At 43.3% G+C, this 20,954-nt stretch overlaps 1 protein-coding gene across 1 annotated transcript; it reads right to left on the bottom strand.

Moving 5' to 3' along the window:
* Positions 1-13,453: 13,453 nt before the first annotated feature.
* On the bottom strand, positions 13,454-20,254 carry fgf8a (fibroblast growth factor 8a; the record flags this gene model as incomplete). Its single annotated transcript, XM_080740640.1, has 5 exons — positions 13,454-13,732; positions 15,664-15,770; positions 18,815-18,995; positions 20,079-20,115; positions 20,223-20,254. 5 exons carry the CDS (start codon positions 20,252-20,254, stop codon positions 13,454-13,456), a joined length of 636 nt encoding a protein of 211 aa, XP_080596766.1.
* Positions 20,255-20,954: the final 700 nt, after the last annotated feature.

The following is a 20,954-nucleotide window of genomic DNA, read 5'->3' as shown; positions in this document are numbered from 1 at the left end:
TTTCCCCATGTTTTTCCAGTAGTGTTTACACGTCCATTCCGTCGTTACGTCATTACGCATACGTTACGTTGTAGTGCGCAATGACGTATTGTGGCCCACTCACACATGTGATTCATGTGTTGCATTTTTGCCCGCATTAGCTGGCTTTCAGCATAGAATAGATGGCTTTCAGGCAGGGTTGCCAACAATGGACACTCAGAATTCAGGAGATTTTTGGGGGGTAGTCAATGTGTTCTGGTGAATTTTTTGCAATATTGATAATTTTGCTTTGCTTTACTCGCAATGGAAAATGATGGGTATTGATTTGGTAACTGCAGCAATGTAATGTAGGACCCATCTGCACTATGTCCAATAAAAGCCCCCAAAAAAATCTTAAAAAAAAATGGGTAGCCAGAATCCAGGAGATGTATTTATTGTCTCCACCAGCCGAAGGCATGGGGGGGAGTATGTTTTCGTCTCCATCCGTCCGTCCGTCCGTCCGTCCGTCCGTCCGTCCGTGCGTGTGTGCATCCGTGCGTCCTCACAGTTTGTTACCAGCTAATCTCAGTCGCCGTTGGCCCGGTCGCTGCCAAAATGAGCACACACACTCCCTGGATGCCAATTCAGAACCTCTGACCCACATTTTTCAAATGGGCCTGTTCTAGCACCACCATGAGGCCGATGTTCGCAAAACACATTTCTTGTACACTACTCTTACAGATTTTGTCCAAAAATCCTACAAATTGGTAGGCAGTATCTCGACAGTCAGGTGATCAACATGGATTTGTCAGATTTTGCATATTCCATCCTGATTGACTAAGATTGGCTTCCAAAGTTAGTAGGATTGAGCCGTTTTGAACAAAATGCCTCAAATCACAAACGCAAAGTGCAATTATCATGAAATCGCACACACACGTTCCCACTAAGCCAAGGAAGAAATGCCGATTTGTGGTTTTACCTATAACTCCACCGATCAGTTTCAAACTTTGTAAGCACACTCCCTAGAGGCCAAGGAAAAACCCTTTCCCTGCATTTTTCATATCAGCCTTTTATAGCGCCACCAGTAGGCCGACTTATGTAAAACACAATTTTTCCTAATATTCCTTGAGATTTTATCCAAAAATCATGCAAATCACTACACAGTATCTCTATAGTCATGTGATCAAGTCCGATCCGTCTGATATTTCATATTCCACCCTAATTTTGGCTTCCAAAGTTTGCAGTATTGCTCAGTTTTTGAACAAAATGCCTCAAATCATCAACGCAGCTTGCGATTAGCGTGAAATTTGCCACACATATTCCCACTAGCCTAGGTCAAGGAACAAATGCTACCTTTTTCACATTGGCCTGTTATAGCACCACCAGCAGGTAGTCTTTAGCAAAACAATTTTTTGGAACACAATGCCTCATATCATCCATGCAGCGTCCGACTGCCATGAAAGGTCTACGATTGGCGAAGAACAACTGCCAAGTGCCACCCTTTTTACATTGGCCTATTATAGCACCACCAGGACGCCTGGCCTGGTGGAGACCTGTGCTCGGAAGAGCACTGATTTTCCTGTGTTTTGTGTAATTTTGCATGTTTCCTAGTTTTATCAGGCTTGCTTTAGCATGGGTAGCCTACAATTTCAGCTATAAAAAGGCCAAATGTAGGTGTACAGAAATTGATTTAATGACTGAAGCAAAGTAAGACACTAAAGACACACGTCATTACTTGAATATAGTGATATAGCGATTTTGCATGCATTGCCCACCACCCCCAAGCGGGGGGTCAGGGGACATTTTTAACATAGTAGATCTAATTTCCTGTGGTCTGGTGAATTTTGGAAGTTAGATATCTCCAGGAGAAATGACAAATCAGAAATTATAACTTCTGTAGAAGGCATTTATTTTGAAGACGTTTTCTCTCTACAAGAGTTATAACGGCGAGAGGGGGAGTAAGCCCGGTGAGGCCCTTTGGTCCTGTAACTGCTCGAAACATGCACAAATGTAAAATACAAGGTGCTCCCCTCATTGGTGCAAATGGTGCAGGAGATGGGGTTGAAATTCAGGAGACTCCTGCCGGATTCAGGAAAGTTGGCAACCTTGCGTGAGACTGGTGACGGTGGTGTTATTGTTTCCGCCAGGTCGAAAGGCATGGTCGAGACTATGTTTTCGTCCCTGTACGTCCGTATGTCCGTCCGTCCGTCCGTCCGTCCGTGTGTGTGTGTGTGTGTCCGACATCTCCAGTGCCGTTGGCCTGGTCGCTGCCAAACTGCACAGACACTCCCCTTTTCACATGGGCCTATTCTAGCACCACCATGAGGCAGCTTTTTGCTAAATTATTTTTTGGACAGTATTGCTACAGATTTTATCCAAAAATTACACAAATCGGTATACAGTATCTCTACATGTCATTGACATGGATATGTCCAATTTTCCATATTTCATCCTGATTGGTTGAGATTGGCTTCCAAAGTTGGCAGGATTGGTCTGTTTTTAACAAAATGCCTCAACTCATGATGAAATTTTGCAGGCCCATTCCCACTAGGCTGAGGAAGAAATGCCACATTAATGTTCTAATCAGCCTCATGGTGGCACTATAACTGATCCATGTTTTTACCTTTAATTCCACTGATCAGTGTAAAACATTATATGCGCACTCCTTCGAGGCCAAGGAAAAATGGCCTCTGTGTTCATGTTGTTTACCTCCAAAGGTGAGTGTTGCCAGATTCTGTGAGTAATCAGGTTTTTTTTTTTTCCCAAAAAATAATCTTGAAAGCATGGCCAAATACGCAACTACATTTCAGAAACAAGACCAAATTCGCTTATTGAGCAGACCTGGCAGTGTGTGTTGCAGGCTACTGAGGTGTCATCTAAATGCAGTGTTCCGTCGCCCGACTTTTAAATGCCAAGTTTGCCAAATAATACAACAGACTAGAGTTTGAAGCTGTTGGAAATAGTCTGTTTGGTGGAGAGCCACCTTAAGACTGATAAAGTTTGCAGGCGTGGTCTGTTGTGAACAAAATGCTCCAAAATATGAATGCAGCCTATGAAAAGCGGTGAAACTGACATTCCCACTAGGCTGAGAAAGAAATGCGACTTGAACATTTTCAATTCAGCCCCATGGTGATGTAATAACAGGCCGAGTCGTGTCTTGACCTATACAGTAATTGCGTCAAACTTGGACACTAGAGGCCAAGGTAAAAGGCCTGGCCTGCGTTTTTCTAATCTGCCTTTTCGACTGTATGTGAAACAAATGTTTTAGTGTGGTTGCCCCTGCAGGGCAACCAGACTATAGTACTATATAGTCTGTCTTTATTCCATCCATCCATCCATCTTTCTTTCTTTCTTTCCCCACCTAGATACATTTTATTTTCCCACACTACTCCTCCCACAGTTTTGGTGGCATGTCAAATCAACTGGCTTCATCGGGAATCGATTCCTTGCATTTTGCTAAGAGAAAATGTTTAATTTATACACATTTATTTGTGAATACATTTTGTCCATTGACTTTAATTAAAATGAAATCTTTTATCCTTATCTTTAATCCTCAAAAATGACGTAACTTTCATCATCAATGACGTAACTGTATTGATTACTAGGGTAACTTTTCCGCTGCCATTGGAAATTGATGGAATCAATGGGAATGGGAATCAATAGGGAATCAATGGAATAGGTAATCAATGGGAGTGGGAATCAGTAGGGAATCAATGGGAGTGGGAATAAATAATCAATAGGGAATCAATTGGTCGAGCTTCACATGACAGTTAGCTTACTGCAAAATATAGTCACGTCAGCAACCACACTTGCAATTTCCAATTGCAAGTGTGTTATATATTAGTCCTTCATATTTTATCTGAATATCACACAAAACAGTACACATTTTGGTCTTGTGAGTGATGAAGACAAATCTGTCCGATTTTTCATAATTATTCTATCGTGGTTGGCTAAGATTGACATCTATTTTATATACCTCGATTATCACTCAATACCAAACAATGCACACACAACCAACATTCCTCACCTGGCGGAGACCTGTACTCGGGAGAGCACTGCTCCTAGTTTAGTTCTGTAGAGTCAAATGGAGCCAAATAGACCTGTCATTTGTTCAATTTTTACACTCTAAGGGTCCATTTGGTTCTATTTGTACACTCTTCGGAGTAAGATTAACTAGTTTTGTTACCACTAGATTTTACTGTGCAGTCTTGGGGATTAGCAGACATTCTCAACATTTGGAATAGTTCTCATCACCTCCCTGAGGTCCCATCCCTCCTCCTCCTCTTCCTCAGACCCATAGCAGCATCCTAGCTGACCCCGGTGGCCCTTGCCGTGTTTTTGTTGTTGTGTGTTTTTTCTTGTACGGTGACCCCCATCTCATGTCAAACATTCAAAGCTGCCATTGTCTGACATGTTTTTCCATTAAGGCCACAAAAGGCCCTGTTTGATCAGGGGTTATGGTATGCGATAGCCCGTTTGATCCAGGGTCACGGTGTGTGATTGGCAGATATGTGGCTCCTAGGTGGCGCTTTTTGTTCGGGCCGAAGTGGCTGCGTGACCCTGTCCCATTCAACACAGCGACCGCGACGCTTACAGAGGAGGGACCCAAGTGCGATCAGCCAGGTCTCACAGGGCTGGGTTCCTCACCCCAACACAGCTAAAAGTAGGCTAAAAGAATGAGAGGGGTGGGGGTTAACACATTGTAAATGCCATGAATGTGCTTGACATGACTGGGCATAAAGCGTCCTGGGCTGTCACTTAAGTATATTTGCAATGAAGGGTCTACTGTAGCATACTAATCTGAGGAGACTGGGGGTCCTTGACATTTTATTCTATTCACCTCACGGTTGAACAAGAAATTATAAAATTAAGAAATTGTCCTTTGTTTGCCCACGTTTATCTGATGTTCCACATCATAATGTTGAATGCAAATATTCTTCAGTTGAGCTGAAGTGAAAAGCGGCCCAGCATTCCCCGGGGCCTATTTAGGCACTAAAACTGCCAAAGTTGTGTCACGGTCAAATGACTACCAAAAGTTGATTGACCTCATGACATTTGGTGAGGCGCTTAGCCGTTTAGCATCAGTAGCATCAATTTGTGCTCATTCACATCATGAGGGTCCTCAAGCTTTCAGTTACGACCGGCAACCCCTAAACGCTTTGATCAGCTGAGCACAGCCTGCACATAATTGAAATATGCAGATCGTTTTTTCTCTTTTCTTTTTCTCTCTTTTTTTTCAGAGACACACACCCCACCAACTCTGCACACCCCCCACCCTGTTGAAAGCTGCACGGCTCTGAGAGGCCTTGTCCCAAACACTGGGACGTCGAAAAAAATCATTTATGGTCGGCTTTCCAGCTGAACTGTCATGGCTAAAAGGAAATGAAGAGGTTGGGAGGGGAGAGGAGGGAGATGGAGGAGGGAGAGATGGGGAGTGGAGGGGTGCATTTGAGGAGGGAGGGGTTGGGGGGGGACTCTCTGAGGGGGCCGGGGGGGTCTTCCCTTTTGATCTTTTTAGGGCAGCAGAAGAAGAGAGGGGTGGCGTATGTGTGTGCGTGGGGGGGGGGGGGGGGAGGTTCTGTCCCTGAGCTGGCAAACACATTTAGCTGGTAATTGTTCAGATCAGACTGAGATGCGTGGACAAACAGGAGTTTACAGCTCCAATTGGAAAAGTCAACAGGTCTCCCATAAGGCCCGTATATAAACAATGAAACTGTCGAGGTTTAGGAGCTTAGCTTTGATCAGTTGTTTGCGTTTCAATTATCTGGCCTACAGGTTGGGCTGCTGGCATTTTTGTTAACATGGCTGAATGGAGTGGAGAGGAGTGTGTGTGTGTGTGTGTGTGTGTGTGTGTGTGTGTGTGTGTGTGTGTGTGTGTGTGTGTGTGTGTGTGTGTGTGTGTGTGTGTGTGTGTGTGTGTGTGTGTGTGTGTGTGTGTGTGTGTGTGTGTGTGTGTGTGTGTGTGTGTGTGTGTGGGTGGGTGCGTGCGTGCGTGCGTGCGTGCGTGCGTGTGCGCTGAATAGGATTTGTGTGGGTTACCGTCATTTTTGATGGACAATATCCTTTGTAACTGACATTATTCATTTTTGTACAACCATGATAAACCACATTGAGGCAACAGCAGAATGAAAGTAAAGATCAAATTCTGCTACAATTCAGAAATGTATTAATGTGTAATGTGTACGGGCGTACATTCTGGGTGCGCAACAAATGTGTGTCCATTTGTGATATTAGATAGCTCTCATAAATTGGAAATCAAAACCAATCCTCTAGAATGAGGATCAAGAAATTAGCTAATGTTTAAAAAAAAAAGGGGGGGGGGGGGGCTCTTTGAAACATTGTACCAAGTTGTGGTGTGATACCTGGTGGTGAAAAGGCTTTGTAAATGACCTCTGTACTGCATGAGTACATCTCTAAACTCACCTGAGATCTAGTAAAGATCTTCAGATGCCTCAGCGCTTTTCTATAAGGCAAAGTGCTGATCCGTAGCACATAATGACGGACAGATAGTGCCTTCTGATCCTAGATAAGAGGTGAAAAGCGAACAGGGAAGGTTAACAAGGTGATGTTTTCTCCAAAATCCTATACTTAGTGAAGGTTTTAGAACAACGATAAGTGGTTGGATGTTAAATGTTGGATGTTGTAAGTGGTTTTTGATGGGGGGCAGGCCCTTGTGTCGGCTTGTGGCATGCGAGGCTGCTTAGGAGGCAGGGGTCACGATCCCTACTCACCCCTGCTATTCTACGGCCTCCGCAGGGGTAGGGTGGGGGGCTGCGGGGTGCGAGTCAGAGTCTAAATTGCTCCCTAAGCAAATGAAGAAAGTAGCTCTGTTTGTTTATCTGGGGTTAAGGATGATGGTTGTGGCTCAATAAAAATGGATGAAAGCGATTTTTCCCCCTTTCCTCTGCACCCGAATTGCTCCACATTTGCATGGCATCCCAGGCTACACAGAAGGTGTGATTTTTCCCACAACCCAGCGCTTCCCCAGGGTGCATTGCGGCTTTACAGTCATAGGAAGGTAGCTGTAGTCGTAATAGACAGGCCAGGGTACTCCACTAATTAAATCAATTCACAAATCGACAATTTCTAATGCTAGAAAGAAAGAAAAAGTAGTAGTAGCAACTGATTTTGATCAAGATCTGAGTCCTTGTTATTGAGTTATCATGAATGGTGGCTATAATTGATTTATCTGATGTTTAGGTTCTACTAAGCCCTAAGGAATAAATCCCCCTGTTAATCCAATGTGGAAGGACTTAATCAGATTAATGTCAAGTATTGTCAAGACCATTTAATTCAGTGCTCAGGGGCCGAAGAGGCTTTTCTACATTGGGATTAACTAGTGAATGAAATAGATCTGTTGTGTTTTTCTTCCATTTGTGTCCGCACAGCAGGAGGAAAATAGAACGTTCATTAAATGTATTAAATAAGTAAAAGTAATGTGTGTGAACATGCTGCTATTGACTATGGATGGTTGTATTAACACATAATTGACTTGCTTCTGCAGCTGACTGGCCATGTTATTAGAAAATTGGAGAATGTTACTTTAAGAATCATGTGTACCCATTCCCAATGCAGTCAAATATCTAAAGGATGTTATCAGTGCAGCAGAAAATAGGGAACCAATTGGAGAACAACAGTGAGCCGTAAGCTGTAATTGGTGTGTTTTGTGTGGCACCTGTATTGTATCCTCTGTACAGGGACGTGCTGGGCCCCTGATTCAGCCCGGGAAAAAGAGTTGGAGAGGCCCTCATTGCGCGCTATAGAGAGAGAGCGCTGCTGCTACTCAAAGATTTGCCATTTCAGATCATGACAAGTGACAAGCCAGTGGGCCAAATACATGAGTTATATTTCGTCGTTGTCGGGTGGAAACCTTGTATGTCCAAAACAGTTTTTATTTTTTTATTTAACATTTAAAAATTGATTTAAACTAGTGAAAACAGCCGATCTACAAGCACACAACGCCTCGCACCGCGAGGCGTTGTGTGCTTGTAGATCTGCTGTTTTCACTACTTTTGTGCGACGGCCTTGTATGATGAAGCAGGGCTTTGCTTTGCGAAAAAATGTACACATTTGAAACTTGGAGATACGAGGTTTCTACCCGACAGTGACGATTTACTTTGTTGGCCGCCCAGCCCCAAAATGGAACGAAGGCCGACATTTTATTTTTTATTTAATTTTTTTTATTTATGAACCGGCCGTTCGGGAGTTGTCCCGCTTTTCCCAATGGCCAGCACGTCCCTGCCTCTGTATACATGTTTGCCTGTGTCCAGGTCATGAACATGTATGAAATGGGATCATCAGAGTATCTGTGGATGTTGAACCACTGTCAGAACCACTCCTGCTTTCAAATGTAGTGGATCCACCATGGCAGTGATTGTGAGAGGTACAACGTGCGTGCCCCAGACACAAGCACACATCTTGGCTAGAGCTGTCCAATCAAATTATAAAGCCTTGGGTTGTTACAAGGGAACTGGGACAGTTAGCTGACCGGTGGTAGTGCGTAGACAATCAATCGCAACATCCCCGGTTTGATTCAGGTTGGACACCTGTGTTGCATGTCTTTCCAACCCCTCTGCCCTTGCTCAATTTCCTGACTTTACCCTGTTCTATTTTAAATGTTTAAATGTTTAAAAAGGGAAATAGTGAGAGAAACAAGGGATACAGAACAAAATTCTATTAATTTAATAGGTTATATGCTTGTAAATACTGTACATACACCACGGCATCAATATTAAGCAATCTATTGTAGCATTTTACATTTGTAATCCCAGTTAACCCAGGATGCCAATTGTTTTTCTCCTCCAGTGTTTCTTTTTCTGTTCTAACTTTCTCACCATTGTAACGTTTAAGTCCTATTGGTTTCCAGTGGCTACAGAAGCCACCTTGCCACCAACTTGGCTCTGTGCTATCTGCTAAAAGGAGGGGGATCTTCATGACTTCAAATGACCTTGTTATCCCTGATGGGATCTGACTAAGAATAACCGCTACCCACACACCCTGTTAGCTTTCCCTGGTCAGGTTACATGTGAGGCAAAAAACCTTGGTTCCTTTTAGAAGTGGTGGGTAAAGACTGTGGCAAGAAGGGTTCTACCAGCGATATGGGAGAATCAAATAAAATAAAATAAATTAAATAAAATAGTCGATTAGTTCAGTTAATTAGTTCAGTAACCCACCATAGTGTAAATGTTGATAGCTAGCACTTTTATCATTAATGATGTATGCCAAGGGTTCCCAAACATTTTAGCTTGTGACCCAAAAGACAGCAGATCTATAAGCTCACAACGCGTCGTTCCACGCTGCGTTGTTTTTGTAGATCAGCTTTTTTCCACTATTGTTAAACATCTGTTTTCTAATTTATGGAATTTCTTCGATTTTTCATTTATATTAATGGAAATCATTTAATTATTTTATTCATAAAAAGCTTAGCTTTTTGGGAAATGTTTTTTGAAATGATTTGAAATGATAATAATTAAAAACTAAATGTAGGAAACAAAATTAAGGGACCCATAAGAATGTGTCCGCGACCCAGAAATGGGTCCCGACCCAGTGTTTGGGAACCAGTGATCTCTGCTGTCCAGGAGCTTTTTAGCAGTTCAAATAGGCCTAAAACTGAGTGCAAATGGAAGCACACACAATCTAGTGGCCTGCAGGACTGGGTGTTTCTAATTTTCAGAAATAGTGGAAATAGTCCCAGAAGAGAACCTCCAGAGTAGGCCTATGGACACCTACAGCATCGCAAAAGTCAGAGCTACAGTCATTTGTGTTCTCTAGGAGCCTTGGGCTCAACAAAGGTGACAGACCCCCCAGGTTGTGGACAACAACGAGGTTATAGCATCACTAAAGTCTGGGCTACGTGCACTGCATTCCGAGCTATATCTTTGAGACAGAGATTTGAAACAGGTTTGATGAGAAAACAGCTGCCGTGACTGATAGGTCACACCAGCTGAGAAGAGAGATAGCGGCGCTGAAAGCTTTGATGAGTGCCCAAATTAAAGCAAACAATTTTTATAAAAATCAAGGGCATGGAGGAAGCAGAGACACAAACTTTGGTGTTAACTTTAGTGTTACCTTTAGACGTTCAAAGTGACAGAATCTGAGAATCGCTAGGGGTAAAGAGAAGAGCGAACATGGGCAGAAAATCTGGGAATTTGCTGAAGGAGGTGCTTTCAATGGATGGTGGTCCAGTGATAGACGAAGCACATAAAGGGGATAATGAACCACCAACACATTTTTATTGCCATGCTGTAAAGGGATACTGCATAAGGTGGCAACCAATAGGAAATTAGGAATCCAACATTTCAAGGGAAGCAGAGTCAGGTCTTTAGAGATCTTCCGTTATGCAGTGGTCAAACAGCATTCAGCTTTTAACCCAACCAGGAATCTACAGGATTATATACCCAGCCAAACTACGTACGAGTAGCCTCGGTATAGGCTTTTATTTTCATTCGCTATTCAACTATGAGTGACGTGCAACTTAACAGAAAAGGCTTTTACTGACCCAGAGGTGGCCTGATTTTTGATACAGTAGATAGGGTCATTTTTTTTGTGATAGAGTGACAAGGTAATGAATCAATAAGATTGAACAAATATGTTCAGTCTGACATACTGAGATACCCAAGCTCTGGTATAGATAGATACACTTGTCCATGCTCACTTGTGCAAGTACACTGGACATTTTCACCTTAATCACCTATACTGGCCTCCTAGCACTGGCCTCCCAGCATGTGCACTTAAACCTCTCCAACTGATCCAAAATGCCGTGGCACGACTGGTCTTCAACCAGCCAAAATTCTCAAATGTCTCCCTCCTTCTCCGCTCCCTCCACTGGCTTCCAGTGAATACAAAACACTGATGCTGACCTTCAAAGCAGCCAAAGGTATGGCTCCTCCATACCTCTAAAACCTGATCAACCACTACAACCCCACCCGTTCACTCAGATCAGCCAACACAGGGATGCTGACAGAACCCTCGCTAAAAAACCCAGGACAAAAATCCACTCATCCTAGACAATTTGCCCTCCTGGCCCCCAAACTGTGGAATAAACTCCCTGTCGCACTTAGAACTACAGACTCACTCCCTAGCTTCCGCCGCAGACTGAAGTCTCACCTCTTCAGACTCCACCTAAACCCATAGCACTACTGTAACACTTCCCTCAATGACCATACATGAAGCTAGATAGCATTATTTAGGTTTTATACGTTTTTTACTGATTAGGTGCGTGGTCTACCTATTGTTTTTTTCTAGATTGATATTCCTATGCATTTGTTATATTGTTACAGTATATTGTTGTTAATGTACTGACATATTATCTTGCTTATTATAGTGATGTGTATTACCTGCTTATTGTAAATCGCTGTGGATTAAAAGTGTCTGCTAAATGCCTAAAACTGTAATAATGATATGCTCAATAGAGGCATGCCAGGTTGAAAGTGGATTAAGTGCCTCACTCAAAGAAGCAGGACAACTGTTTGAACTTGAGCTACCCATGAAAAATCTAATCATGTCAATCTTAAGATCCAGTCTGGTTCCAATGTGGATCTCAGACTTCATTTGATGAACATGTGACATCAGTCATCTATGTCGCCAGTCGACTTGTCTATGACATATCTATGGTGACTCCAAATCTTAATCGGAGCCCATTTGACTTCTTTTATAAAATTTAAGTTAAATATATAAAATAGTATAAAACATATATGATAAAGATAATGTGGCTGCACTAGCCTATTGACAGCGTGCATACAGAGCTTAACGCTGATCGTTCCAGTGGTTTTGTGGGATTAGATCCGGACACACACACACACACACACACACACACACACACACACACACACACACACACACACACACTCACACACACACACTCATAAAGACAGCATATAGATGAGCCACGCTGTAAAAGGTGTCTCCGTAAAAAAAACATAAATTGCCATGGTGCTGATCGGTCCAATGGTTTGAGAGATTATCTACAGACAGACAAAAAGACAGACACAGACAGACAGACAGACAGACAGACAGACAGACAGACAGACAGGCACGCATGCACGCACGCACATTTTAATCATTTATACAGGTATACTATTTTTGGGGGAATGTCCACATAAAACAAATTAGTCAAAATAGTAGAAAATTGTTATCTTTGACATGTTTTCTTTGTGTTCCTGGTCGTAGGTGGCGTCTGACTTACTAAATGGATCTACATACAGTAGGCCCTACGTCTAATATATCTCGAGTGTGCAGGAGTGGATAGCTATTGTCAAAGGTGTCTGTACGTAACGTAATGTACTGTATTTTTTGGTGTTTTTTTGTATGTCATGGAAGAACAGTTCACACACAATGAGTCTCCCCTGTCCAATTGAGGAGTATTGTGTGTTTTAAAGTAAAAGAGTCATACAAGCACTTAACAAACAAGAGTTTAATATCAGTATTCTAATGTACATTTATTACACATTTTAAATAAATATTCCATCCTTAAAATTATTTTACACATCCTCAAATAAAAATATATTTATATATGTATAAAAACAGACATACAAGGGGCAATGGAAACAAAAGTGGGATTGGGGAAATCGGGATTCAATGGGAGAGGATCCCTACATTTCAATACATCTTGTACACCTCAAATTTTACAGTCACATCAGGAAACCTGCGATTATCAAATGTAGCTGCCATGTTCTCTGTTTTCTGACGTACACTTAAAGCTCTGTTGTGCTGTGTGTTAAGAGAGCCAGTTCATCTTTTAAGTCACAATTCAGCACCTAGCTAGCATAGCTGTCACAGGCTGTCCCCCCCCCCCCCCCCAAATGAAACACTGTAACAACATTATGCAACGTTACCCAACAGGGAGCCGCGTGCATGGGTGTGTGTATTGTCTCTGAACGTAGCCTTGTCCCCTTGCAGTGCGGTCCATCGGGGCCCTTCAAGTCTCTTTGAGCAGCAGGCAAGAGTCCGCAAAAAATGACTCAAAAAAAGGAAAGAAAACACTCACGCAAACACACACAAACACAAACATTCACGCCCACAGGCGCACACACACACATACACACACACACGCACACACACACACAGCGCACTGTACTAAGACATCTGCATCCCCAATACGTTGGATGGCAAATAATGTGCATCTAAAAACAAACTTCCTTTATTTAGCCTTTTTACGCAGCTCAGTACTAAAAGTCTGGAGTAAAAAAATAGATTTCTCAAGTTGTTTTTCCTTTCTTTACAGCTTTTTTGTTTACTATGAGAAAAATAGAAAAAAAACCCTACATGTTAAGATATAATAACGCTCAGTATAAAAACAATGTCTCTAGAGGTTGTTTTTCTGTCTATTGGGTGGAGAGAGGTACAGTATGGTCGACTCCTGGTTAAATCAGCCATTCAAGTCCATCAGTGTTTCTCCCCCATTCTTTCTCTTTCCATCCCTTTTGTCTCTCTTTCTCGTCTCTCCGTGTCCATTTTTCCCAATATAGTCTATTTGTCCCTCTTTCTCGGTCCCCCTTCATTGCGAGTAGCGCGTGCGCTTAGTCCTTTTGCTGAAAGGGTACTGGATGAAGTCGAAGGGCCTGTGCTGGGCCGGTTGCGAGGGCTGATGGCCCCTCGGTAGCCTCTTCATGAAGTGGACCTCGCGCTGGTGTTGGCGTGTCCGGGAGCCCTTTCGGGGCTTCCCACGCCGGGTGAACGCCATGTACCAGCTCTCGTAGCGAGCGTTCCTCAGTGCTGTGTAGTTGTTCTCCAGCACAATCTCTGTGAAGATGCAGTCACGACCCTGGCCATTTTGCTGCAGAGAGGAGGGGGACAAAGAGGAAATACATGAGCACATGTAGGCCAGCGTGGGCTTCTGAAAGACTACTCAAGGGAAGATTTAGACATGGGAGCATATCGGCGAGCTTGAAGGGCGAGGCTTTCCCTGCACACGTCGCCTGTCTCTGCATATGCAGATTATGCATGCACGCATGCATGTGCATCATGTTTGCACAAATGCATGCTGCAAGATCCTGAGCAGGTTAAAATGACACTCTGTATTTTGCAGTGCATGTCATGTGCACACACTTACCGACAGGCATGAACACAGATACAGTACACACACATAACCCTCCCCACACGCTTGCAGCATATGCTACAGTCATTACAATCCCAGATCAGAGAGAAGGGGATGACAGTAAGCGATGAATCCTCTCTTCCTTTAGCAAACACACACAGACACACAGCTAGGCTTTACAGACACACACACGGACTAGCCACTGTTCCATCCCTGGAACCCCTTGTGGGTCAGTTGCCTCAGGCACGCAATCGGAAGGAGAAATATCTCCAGTCTACAAATTCCTGCACTCCAAAGCCTCCTTAATCAACCACACAGTGGTGTCGATTTCGCCCCCAGTTTCGATCGGCGTTTCCCTGCCTTCAACCCGCAGGATAAATTTAACTGTCAGGCCTCCTCGACTTGCATATCAATCAATAGAACCCTGAATTCACCTCACAAGGGCCATGCCATGGCATTAAATTAAAGCACATTAGCTCAGGCCGTTAACTTTAGGTGCGACTGGAGGGTCACTGTAAAAAAAAAGAAAAGGATTCTGTTCTGTGGTGATGGAAATGCGAAAGGGAATGGACATGCGTGCAATCAACTTTAAATATGGCTGTAGCATACTGTACGTAGTCTGCACTGGGATACAAACTGGGAGCTCTGTTATCGTCTGTTGGATTGTGCATTTATCTTACGCGTCGTCTGTAAAGACATAGTGTACATTTGCACACGTTAGGATGAAGTGACGGGGAAATGGCCAAGTGTGGGAAAGCGCACGGTATGTGTGCAGGTACATTCCACTCATAGCCCTGGCTAACAGGAGCAGCCTCTGCAGGAGTCGGACACATGGGGACAGAAGAAGGCTGTAGCAAGCTTCCCCCAAAAATAGTTCTGAAAATAAGAATTCACATGAGCTCACTCACATGCATTCATGGAGGCTCTCTCTCTCTCTCTCTCTGTCACACACTCAAACAGTGCACAGAAAAGCACATACAAAGTCACTCTCTTTCACTCTTTCTCTAACACAAACACGCTGTGGGCCTGGCCAGGCTGTGACTGGGCTGGTATGGCAAGGAGAGCTGGGCAGCTATGGGGCAGATGGCGCACGAGGCAGGGTGCTGGTTACGGTGGGGGTGGGAGCCTGGCAGCCCGGTTTATTAGCCAGCACAGTCAGAGAGAGGAGTACTGAGATAGCCTGAGAGACCCACTAGAACACACACACACACACACACACACACACACACACACACACACACACACACACACGCACAGTCGCACACACGCACACGCAAAGATGGCTACCAACGAACTACTGAGCCCTTTAGGCTCAAGGACATAACACTGTCGCAGGGCTACAGTCATGCAAATTCATGAAGCATTTCTGCCTACACCCTAAAATCATCAATTTAGAGTATACAAATGGAACCCAACATAGAAGTAACCAATATACCTTCAATCTACCTAGTAACTAGCCATCAATAAAAAAATACTAAATAAATCCATGAAACACAAATAATCCTCTTAATGTGCAGGGTACTGCTATCCTCAGTGACCTTTTGACCTATAGTGGTAAAGTCAAGGCGACAATGTCCGAAAATAACGATCAAAATCATTTACACACATTCACAGGTTGTGGTGTAACTATCGTTTGTCCTGTGTTGGATAAGTGAAACTTTTCTCCTCACCTTGCCAACGAGCTTTCCTCTCTTGTTCATGCAGATGTATAGGCCGGTCTCGGCTCCCTTGATCCGCACGCGACTCCCAAAAGTGTCCGTCTCCACAATTAGTTTGGCTGAAGGAAAATAAAAGGCAGGATTATTAGAAATGAAAGAAAGTCTTAGCACAGGCAGTGATGACAACTTGATAAATGTTTAAGTTATGTTGATTTTAGAGTGTGATCTGTGCAAAATATCAGACAAATATACAAATACTACAAATATCATCAACCTTGATATACATTAAATGTTTGTAGGCCTACATGAATGCAGTGTGAGTGGAACATTGTTGGTTTGACGAAGAGAAAAGCCAAGCTGATAAATACTGCTCTGTTTCAGCTGTGATAGGCAGCCTGGCTGTGTACGTTTTCATGAGTTGCCTACCTCTGTTATATTTTAAACCACTTTATTTGTAACGTAATTTGTGTCTTAAAATTAGCGTTTTAAAGCAAGTGTGTGTGTGTGTGTGTGTGTGTGTGTGTGTGTGTGTGTGTGTGTGTGTGTGTAACTTCACAAAACGTTATGCATGCATGTACTGTACACACTAGGGATGGGACGATACACGATATTATCGTTTATCGCGATAAAAAACACTCACGATAATCGTATTATGGAGATTTAATTTATCGTGATATCGTCCTCCGTCATGCACTGGGATCAATTCACCTTTTATTTGCAGAGCTGCATACCCGGTACCATTTAAACCCTCTATTGGTAAAACATACTTATAATATACAGTATGTACTTGATACAGTCTTTTTTTTCCACTCTCTATAAAATGTCTTTGCCAAAAAATAGCTGTTTGTTTGGCAAATGTTCCGCCCCAGGATAATGGATTTTGATTATCGCGATGATATCGTAAATCACGATTTCTTTTATCACAACAACCGTGATGTGAAATTTTCAAATCGTCCCATCCCTAGTACACACACTGTCTCTGCATCACTTTCGCACACATATGCACACACAATCATGCACACCAGAACCTGTGGGACCATTCCTGGGGATTTATGCAACCTGAAAAATTCTTGCAAAATGATAAAACCACGTGTTGCTCTATTCTTTGAAAGCTAAAGAGGCAACGCTGGCAAGACCATCAAGAATTCCTTTTCAAATAAATCTGCACTGACCTCACACATAAAGGCCACATTTATCTCTATATTCTAGCATGTACTGAAAGACACAGGAAATATGAAAGTTCAGTGTTTGACTTTGTTGAGTGCACTTTGTTTCTCTATAGGACAACAAAGCATGCATATAAAGCCAGTACATGTGTTAAGATTATAGTTTGGTCAAAAGGGATTCTATTTTTTATTTTACAATATAGCCTACCAGCAAATCCCTAAATCAGATTTAGTTTAATTCATGAAAAAAACAGTTCTTAATCATAATGTACCATAGGGCACAATAGATTAGCAGAATATAACAAAAATATATATTACACTAAATTAATTAGATTGGATTTGTAAATGGTTTGACTGGGAATTTGGCTTATCCTACAGATTCCTGGGGTTGGGGGAGAATGGATCACACACACACACACACACACACACACACACACACACACACACACACACACACACACACACACACACACACACACACACACACACACACACAAACCACAACAAGAAAGTTTGAAAGTTATGGCTGTGATAACAAGACAGGGCTAGGTGATCGAGTAGACCAGGGCCTACAAGCCAAAATAGTTGGGCTGAACACATGCACATACACTGAACAACTTCAGCAGTCTACAAGTGAACTGAATATAAATGATGATGATGACATGATATTTCTTGTTCATACATAACATTGGCCACCAATGTAATATCTTGGGTAACAAATGGTCCAATATCAAATGATTATAGCCTATAATAAGGTGGCCTACTTCAATAGTAAGCCTCGCAAATGAGTGCTTATAAAATGAACATACGGGCCTTAACGCAAAGCCCTTGAAACCTGCGCGTAAAACGGCATGCAGCAGCCAGGTGGCTACGGGCTGCATGCAGCAGCCGGGTGGCTATGGGCTGCATGCAGGGAGTTCAACGGCATGCAGCAGCCGGGTGGCTATGGGCTGCATGCAGGGAGTTCGGCGGGGCCTATTTTGGTTCTAAAGGCTGGACAGAGGGGGAGCGGGGAGCTATGCAGGAAATGTTCGGGGAAGGTAGAAGCAAGATGATTTCTAATGGCTCTTCCAGACACGCCGACCCTCTCTGGAGAATCGCCTACAGCACGATCTAGAATCCTTTGGACATTTTTTGCGCTACAGAGTGCGCGGCCTGCTACTCTTCTCCTCTGACTGATATCAGAGCATAGCTATCTATCGCCCGGCAGTGGAAAGACACAATTTGGGCTCAAATTGTGCCGCAGACGTGGTCCACAGGGAAACGGGGCCACTGATGCTTAAATATTTCTAAACGTGCACGAAATTTTAGATAATCAAATGTAATGCTGCATGGTTAAATTAAACATCTATTGAGAAATGAGTAGCACAATTATGGCGTGACCTTTGTGGTGATGTTTGAACCGTAGGCCTATAGGCTATTTAAATAATTTAATTTCTAAACATTATTGCATTTTATGTGTGGCTTCATCTCGGGGGCAGAAAATATCCTATTGAATAGCATGTCCCACTCCGTGTGGAGGAGAAAAGCACGAAGGAATAGTGGGAAAATAATCAATGACCTGTGGAGTTTGACTCATCTCGAAGTCTCAAAAAATGGCAAAAAGTTAAACGAAAAAGGTTAAAGTAGGCTACAGTGTTCGCAATTATAATATCTCGAAACCCAAAGGAGAAATTAGGCGTTTGCCTGGCGAGACCCAAAATATTAGCTCACAACGTGTCACTTCGCACCGCGTTGTGTGAGCTTGTAGATCGGCTATTTTTACTACTTCTTAAACATGTTTTCTAATGTATGGATTTTTTCTTTTTTTTCTTTTTAGATTTAAATTGTATTTATTAATGCAATTACTTTTTGCTTTTGTTTTGACATAATAATTAAAAACAAACCGTACAATTTAGGGACCCATAAAAATGTGTCCCGACCCAGTGTTTGGGAACCATCATCAGCCATACCATACTATAGGAGAAAATAAGTGAACCAGCAGCAGCGGTTCTTACCATGCACGTCTCCGTCGTCGGCCATGGCGTTGATCTTCTTGCTGGGCAGGACCTGCACATGCTTGCCGCTGGTCCGGCTGTACAGCTGGTAGGTCCGGATCAACCTGCGGCTCACGCGGTCCGTCACCTTGCTCTGCTCGCTCACATGCTGCGTGAAATTAGGCGGGGACTGATTGGTTACCTGCAGAAATTAAACGTCACCGGTCATCAATCATTGCATTGAGAATAGCTTGTACTTTTTTTTTTTTTTTTGGTTCACATAAAAAATAAGTTCTGAATTTATAATCTGTCTTGACCCGATTGTTTGTCTCCCAATTTCTGTAAGTATTATGAAGTTAAACACATGGGGCTAAAAAAAACGCAATGTGAGGTTTGCTGGGTTTTCCTTCCGACTGACAAGTGTAACAAGTTCCAGTGAACCCGCTGCCAAATGAAATTAACAGCTTCCAAAAATGACACACAGGGTGATTACATGTTGTGCGTAAAAAGAGAGTGCGCGCTGAGCAGCCTTCACTGTCTCTGTGTCTGCCAGAATGTTTAGAAGAAAAAAATATAACACAGAAAAAAACAAATGTTTGCACCTCAATGTGCTGCTAAACCGTATCTAACTATACGATATTATTTCAAAGCCGTTAAACGGGCCACAAAGCGGCGGAGCGAGGCGACGTTTTGTTGTGTGATGGAATGAATAGTGACGGAAACATTGGCCCCGTCGGTATTTTTGAACCCCACGACATTTTTCACAAGACTCGCATTTCTCTCCCCCGCGTGATGTCCCCCTGCACTCACTCTGTGCCCACGCATCCTGCGAGAGGGCAGCAGTATGTTCAGGATACCTGTGCCAGCCTGTGACGCGGGCAGCGTGCCGTGCGCCCCGCTGACCCGAAGCGCGGCGGGAGCCGTCCGATATTGTTGTATCACAAATGAGATGATGATCTCTCACCTTTTTTTTCCTCCCTCCCCAGTCCTTTTCCTCCCTCCCTCCCTCCCCCTTTGCTGCTTGCTGTTATTACACTGTACGATCGGGGCTTTAAGCTGCCATATGTTTTAACAATTCGTATCCCTGCCAATGTTGAAAAGGCAGATTTTGAAGCTCGAACCTTAAAACGGTCACCGATATGCCTACACCCATTTCAATAAATCACAAAGGCACACAATTATTTTTTCTTGGTCCCAAATTACTTGATATAAAATACCTTAATGTCCCACAGGGACAGGGGAAATATATAGCCTATAATATAGATATAATAAAACATTGACATACCTGTGCGTAGTAGCAAAACGCGAACAAGTGGAGAAGCCTGCGGATAAGAAGAATAGATAAGTCAGTCGAGGCGTTACAGGGCATTAATTACAAGATAGTCTAAACAAATATAAGACTTGAAGGTGGGAGGACGTTAACACTTACAGATAACTCATTGGAGATGGGATGTGCCTCATGTTGATGGAGATGAATGCTCTTCCAGATCAATTCTGACCAGGATTCTTTCCCAGAGCTGCAAAGTCGAGGTTATATTTGGTACGAGAAGACAGCCCTCGTCCCGAAAGACAGAGCCGTGTCAGATGCACTTGATAAAGTCCAAAGATGTCATTGAAATCCCCCGAATGGTCAGAGGTGTCGATGTAGAGGCTTATGGACAAAAATGAAATACATTCCTCGCAGAATCGGTGTCCACGGCCGTGCAGGATCAACGCTCCACTGGTCTGACAACGTTGACAGCGAAATGCCACACGGGACAGCTACGATTGATAACGGTGATTAACGATTATCGTTAACAAGTGTCTCTCCGTCTCTGTCAGAAAAGGCTACGCGAAGTATAAGTGCACTTGGCAAATCAAATCAAAACCAAAGTTTTTTGGTTGAAAGCGCAGCAGTTTTGTTTAAAAAAAATTAAACCCTTCCTATGAGAACAGAAAATCGAGGTCATCCGATCCCACTGTTAAGATGTCATAAGAGTTCGTGGTCGTTTTGTAATTCCTATTAACAGCCTTCCCTCCGGCGTGTCTTCAGGTTTTATCCCGTTGATGAGTGCGTGTAGGTCGGGAGGATGAACGGCGCGCCTCCGCTGTGAGTTCAGAGAACGGGGATGGATGGATGATGTTGCCTCTCCGGTCGGCTAGCGCAGTACTGACAGGACAA

Source organism: Nannobrachium achirus (genome assembly GCF_963921795.1).
Source record: "Nannobrachium achirus genome assembly, chromosome: 13".
Taxonomy (NCBI): Eukaryota; Metazoa; Chordata; class Actinopteri; order Myctophiformes; family Myctophidae; genus Nannobrachium; species Nannobrachium achirus.
Note: the sequence above shows the minus strand (reverse complement) of the source record. Positions and strands in the feature narration are given on the sequence as shown.